Source organism: Antrostomus carolinensis, unplaced genomic scaffold (assembly GCF_000700745.2).
Source record: "Antrostomus carolinensis isolate BGI_N321 unplaced genomic scaffold, ASM70074v2 scaffold34870, whole genome shotgun sequence".
NCBI lineage: Eukaryota > Metazoa > Chordata > Aves > Caprimulgiformes > Caprimulgidae > Antrostomus > Antrostomus carolinensis.
Window position 1 is genome coordinate 19,440 of NW_010288596.1, and position 5,812 is coordinate 25,251.

Consider the following 5,812-nt stretch of genomic DNA (forward strand, 5'->3'; position numbering starts at 1 on the left):
GAGCCCAGCTGTGTTTTGGAGCCCAGCAAAAGCATGTAGGGGCTGAGGGGCTGTCTGCACTGTGGTGCCCCAGGCTGGTTCAGTGGTGCTGAGCATGTTAAACTCCAGAGCACTGAAGAACCGAGGGCTAGTCTCCCAGGGGACTGCCCCCAACATGCAGATAGGCACCACGAGATGTTTCCAGAGGAGCTCCACTCCTGTGGAGACCTGTTAGGATCAGTCTACACACCACAGAAACACCAGCCATGCCTATGCTGGGGTTTTCTGGGGGCTCCAGAACTGGATGCAAAAGTCCAGTTCTGGAGCCCTCGACACAAGAAAGACATGGACCTGTTAGAACAAGTCCAGAGGAGGCCACGAGGATGATGTGAGGGCTGGAGCAGCTCTGCTGTGAGGACAGGCTGAGAGAGTTGGGGCTGTTCAGCCTGGAGAAGAGAAGGCTCCAGGGAGATCTTATAGTGGCCTCCCAGTACCTGAAGGGGCTGGGGAGGGACTTTGGCCAAGGGCAGGGAGTGACAGAACAAGGGGTGATTGCTTGAAAGTGGCAGAGGGGAGATGGAGCTGAGATGTGAGGAAGAAATTGTTTGGTGTGAGGGTGGTGAGACAGTGTCCCAGGTTGGGCAGAGAAGCTGTGGCTGCTCCTCCCTGGAAGTGTTGAAGGCCAGGCTGGATGAGGCTTTGAGCAACCTGGTCTAGTGGAAGGTGTCCCTGCTGCTGGCAGGGGGGTTGGGACTGGATGAGCTTTAAGGTCCCTTCCAACCCAAACCAGTCTGGGATTCTATGATTCTATCTCCTCCTTACACCACTATGCCTGCTGAAGATCTGGCTTCCATCCCACCAGCTGGCACATGGGGCCATGGAGAGACAGCCTGGCCATGGAAGAGCTCCCCAAGTGTCAGCGCACAGGATGGGCATTTGGTGACAGAATGCTTCGTGTGGTGCTGGGTCTGACCATGGTCACCAACAGCCAGGCAGGTCCCAGCTGGGTCTGTCAGGGTGAGGGCATGCAGGACCCTGCACTACTCCAGCTGGCTCTGCTGAGGGTGTGTCATTTGGTCTTGGAGACAGAAGGCAAATTGAGCATCCAAAGTCAGAAGCGCAGTCCATGCCCAGAGAATTCATCTCATCATCTCACCCCATCCCATCCCATCCCATCCCATCCCATCCCATCTCAATCTTCCTTTTCTTCTGGGATAAAGGAACTGATGCTCCGAAGTGTCTTCCCAGAGATGACATTGTCCCACCAGCAGAAGGCCTGGACATGGTGGGTGTCAGACTGAAAGTCCATCAGGCTATGAGTCCTGCCCTGAGCCTGTACATGCAGCTGAGCTGGGTCCTGCCCATGACTACACCCATCCCTTTGCCTTTGGTTCTGCTCATTTGTTATCTGCCCCATGGATGATTCATCTCGTTATTTGCATCCTGGCAGCCAGGAGATGACCTTTGGTGTCTCTGCAGCGAGACGGGCATCTGGCAGCTGTTGTCATCCAAATACACATTGTAAAAGGCAGCGAATGTGCCTGTTCCTTTGCTCCTAATCAGTTATGATTTTATTGTTTCCGCCTCTCAGGTAAGGGCTGGTGATGATGATGGGGACTGAGGGGACAGTCAACATCGCTCAGTGCTACGGGACATGGCCCTGGAGACCTCTGCCAGACCTCGGAGAGGAGCCAGCAGAGCATGAGGATGGGCCTTTTCCTTCTCAGAGATGGGGTGTCTCACCTCACCCATCCACTGGCTGCCAGTGGGACTCCCCAAAAATGTAAGGGGAGTCCTGGGAGCTGCCCCTGACATGTCCCAGCAGCATTCCCAAATCACCCTGTGTGCTGGAAAGGGAGGGTGGGATGTCTGCCTGGCACAGACACAGGGTGCAACCAGACCAGAGAAGAACCTCATCCAGGAGAGCAGGAGGCTGCTGCCATCCCCCATCTCACAGGGCTTCCCAGTCCTGGGCAGAGCCTGAGTCTCATCTACTGGGCCCACAGTGCCAGTGCCCCTCTGGAATAGAAACAGAAATATTAGAAATAAATAGAATCAAATCTTTTCAGTTGGAAGGGACCTACAATGACCATCAGGTCCAACTTCCTGACCACTTCTGAGCTGACCAAAAGTTAAAGTATGTTCTTAAGGGCATGGTCCAAATGCCTCTTAAACACTGACAGCCTTGGGGCATCAACCACCTCTCTAGGAAGACTGTTACAGGGTCTGACCACTCTCTTGGTGGCCATGGGCCATGCAGGCTCTTGTCCCAGGATGGGGCAGGACACATCTGCCTCACATGGGGTATCTGCTGCAGGTTGTAACCAGCCTCGTGATGATCCCATTGCTTCCAGACATCCCTTCTCTCTTCCCAGACCCACCCCTCCCATCTTCAACCCATCCCACATCCCTGTGGTCCCCACACTGCCAGTGCTGAGCCCCTGCCCCACCTGGCTGTGCCCTCCCTCCTAGAGCATCTCCAACCAGCAGCGAGGGGACAGGAAAATCACACAGCACACGGCTACAAGGAGGATTTCTTACAGCCTGTGCCAGTTCCAGGTCACCAGGCCAGGACACAGGTGACACACATGACCAGTTCACAGCTCCTGGACACGTGGGGGGTGATGCCCCAGTCTGCAGCTCCTCACACAAGTGTGGCAGCAGGACTGAGGGGCTTCAGTGCTGCTAGAGACTCTCATAACCAGAGGAGTTTTTCTGGCAGCCTGTGACTGTGAGAAGGCAGAAGATGAGGATGAGCATGATGGCCAGTAAAACTGTGGCTGCTATCCAGTTGCTTCTCTGGAGCCCTACGACTCTCTGGGGAATCTCTGAGGGAATCATGTTGGTGAGGTTGAGCATGTAGCCCAGAGTCCAGCCCACGTCTACATTAGTGACCTGTGCAGACAGAGAAGGAAGAGGGATGTGAGAGGCTGCAGAGCACCAGGGCAAGCCAGAGAGCTAGAGAAAACCTTTGCAGTTGCACTCCCAGGTCCTGCTCCACAGCCACCATATCTGTGCACACCTTGGTCTGCAGACACCCCATGAGTGAGACAAGCTGGGGGACAGCATAAATCACCCAGGGCAGATGTCCCAGCAGGTACCTGTGAGTGTAACTCAAGAGCTGCTTACTCGGTCCTTCTCACTGCCCTGGGCATGGGGAGCAGATTGTGCTGCTCCATTATCCCCGGATCCCCCACTCAGGCAGGACAGGGACAAGGTGGGCAAGAGCCATTTCATGGCACAAAGCGTGGAAGCTGGGAGCTGCCGGGCACGTCCTTACCTGTCGGACAAAGCGGATCGTAAGCCACGTCGTCTCGTTGAATTTGTAGCCTTGCAGGAGCAGGATGAGGGCATAGGAGCTGGCTGCACAGGTGTCACGGAGGTGGGTCCTGTTCGTGGTGGGGAACTTCTTCTGCACCTGCAGAGGTGGAGGAACAGGTGAGGGCTACAAGCACGGAGCAGCGCTCGGTGCACCCACGCTGCAGGGAAGAGACCCACAGCACAGCTGGGAGCAAAGACTTGGGAATGCTTGGGGAGCAAGGAGGATCTCGGAGGTGGTGGGCTGCCCTCCCATCCCTCTCCCTGTCCAGACAGAATCATTGAATCATGATAGAATACCAGGTTGGAAGGGACATCAAGGATCATCTAGTCCATCTTTGTGCTCCTCCCAGCTCCCTCCAGCTGCTGTCTACACAGCAGAAGATGGACTATGGACAAGTCCTCAGGTTGCCCAGCACCCAGGAGAAATGTGGGCTGGGGCTGGCATCTCCTAGGCAGGATCTCACCTTCTCCCACTTGCTGGTGCAGAATTGCCAGATGGTGGCATTGACCAAGCTCAGGGACTGCCCTCCAGTCAGGTTCAGAAAGTGAAGGTTGTGATAAAGCCCTGAAAAGGCCTGTGGATGTTTAAGATCAAAAGCAGCAGGTTAGTGAAGCACCCAGGCCCCTGCCACCCCTCCAGCCCATCACTCCAGGTGCTCTGCAAGGGTCCTCAAGGCCACCTCTCCAACCAGCACCACAGGGTGATGCCTGCTGACCCGCTGGGACTGCTCCCCACACTGAAACAGACTGGTGCTGTGACAACCAAGGGTCTGGCACGCTGGTGAGCAGCCTGCATGTCTCTGTGTCTGGCACATCCCAGCTTTCAGGGCTGGCACTGTTCCAACTTGCATCCTACAGCAGTTTTCTGGGGGTCCTGGCCAGTGTCTGGTACCCCAAAACCCCACACCCCCACCACAGCCACGGGGACGGAGGCTCCTTACGAAGAATTGGCCCCGCACGGGCGGCTGATAAACCCCGTTGAAACCGCACGTCCTGTTGGCCCCACAGCTGAAGTTGAAGAGTTTCTGGATGGAGATGCTGCACAGCACTGGATCTCCCGTCCCCGTCACCGTGAGGACCTGTGTAGGGCTGGGTGGGCTCGGTGCATGGACACAGGGACTGTTGTAGAGGTCTGCCATGGTGATGTTCTCCTGGTATCCCCTGGGATAGCAGGGGTGTGATATCTGCTGGGCAGATGGGCTGCCCTGGAGAGAGCAGGAGCTGTTAGCATCACCCTGGCACTGAGGATGAGGATGGAAAGGAGAGAAACAGCCCATAGACAGCGCCTGTTCCCACACCCAGGTGAAGGACACTAGCATGCTGGGCTCATCACCCATGGAGTCTCCTCCACAGGGTGTAGGCACAGAATCTTGGGGACAAGCATGATGTGACCACGCTGTGGTCAGGAATCAGCTACAGTGATGGTTGCATGCCCAAGGATTTAGGGGTTTACACCCTTTGCTGAGTATGGACCCATTTTGTCCCCACTCTCCCTTTGTAGGGTCACCAGACTCAGGGGAGAACCAAGGCCAAGAAGCCATTTGAGCAAAACAAAACAGACACTGATTTCTCTTTGCAATGTGCTCTGGATGTGGTCTTCTGCCCATTCCAACCAGAACAAACCAGTGCTGAGCCCTCACCCCACAGCCAAGCTATGGACATGAAGGTCCCACCGTGCAGCAGCAGCACCTCCCTCCACTCTCCCATGCCCAGCACCTACTGCTGAAGACCAGCTTGTTCAGATTTCTACCAAAAAACCCAACATTACCATCCTGGTGTCATGAAATCCTGCTGGGTCTTCCTCATCCTCCCAGCACCCAGCAGGTTCCCTCCTCCAGGGCTGGGTCATTCCAGCCCCCTGTGACTGAAGCTGGGCTGACATAGCCCCCTCCATCAGGAATGGGATGGAGCTCTAGTGGGTAAGATGTCCCTGGGACAGGGATCCCAGGCACCCACCATCCTGGCAGCATCCATGGTCAGACATCCTGTTTTAGGGTGTCCATCTCAGCTCAATCCTGCCCTTACTCTTGGGACCCCCCTGTGATGGCTCCTGCTGTGGTGGTCTTGTTGGATCCACCATCTGCACTGGTGCTTCCACAAAGGCACCGAGTCCAGCAGCCACCACACCACCGGGTGCTGCCTGCCCAGGTCAGGGAGATCGGAGCTCAGGCTGCAGTGGAGGAGGACAAGGCTGGAGGTGGTTACCTGGTGTAAAGATGCCATCAGCATCTTCAGGGCTTGGTTTTGCCCGTAGCAGAGGTAGCTGTGGGTGTAAATGGAGTAGTTGGTCCCATACAGCCTGAGGAGGGTTCTTGTGCTGCTGTCATCTATGGTGGTCCCAGGAAGGAATGTGATCTGGGTTGAAGCCCCACCGAGGTCCAGAGCTCCGACCACATCCTCTGTTGGGGGGTGGATCCACTTCCCTGTGAAGGAGACCTGCCCAGCACCAGGAGTTACCCACAGGGACCTGCCAAAGGGCAACCTCTGGGGCATCAGCTTCCCAGCCCAGACC

General features: G+C 56.0%; 1 protein-coding gene across 1 annotated transcript; it reads right to left on the reverse strand.

Moving 5' to 3' along the window:
- Nucleotides 1–2,664: 2,664 nt before the first annotated feature.
- Nucleotides 2,665–5,736, reverse strand: LOC104524315 (ectonucleoside triphosphate diphosphohydrolase 8; the record flags this gene model as incomplete). The annotated part of the gene is made up of 5 exons (XM_010167148.1): nt 2,665–2,874; nt 3,260–3,397; nt 3,765–3,875; nt 4,242–4,505; nt 5,506–5,736. Coding segments are annotated over 5 exons (954 nt in total), but the record flags the coding sequence as incomplete, so codon positions are not given.
- Nucleotides 5,737–5,812: the final 76 nt, after the last annotated feature.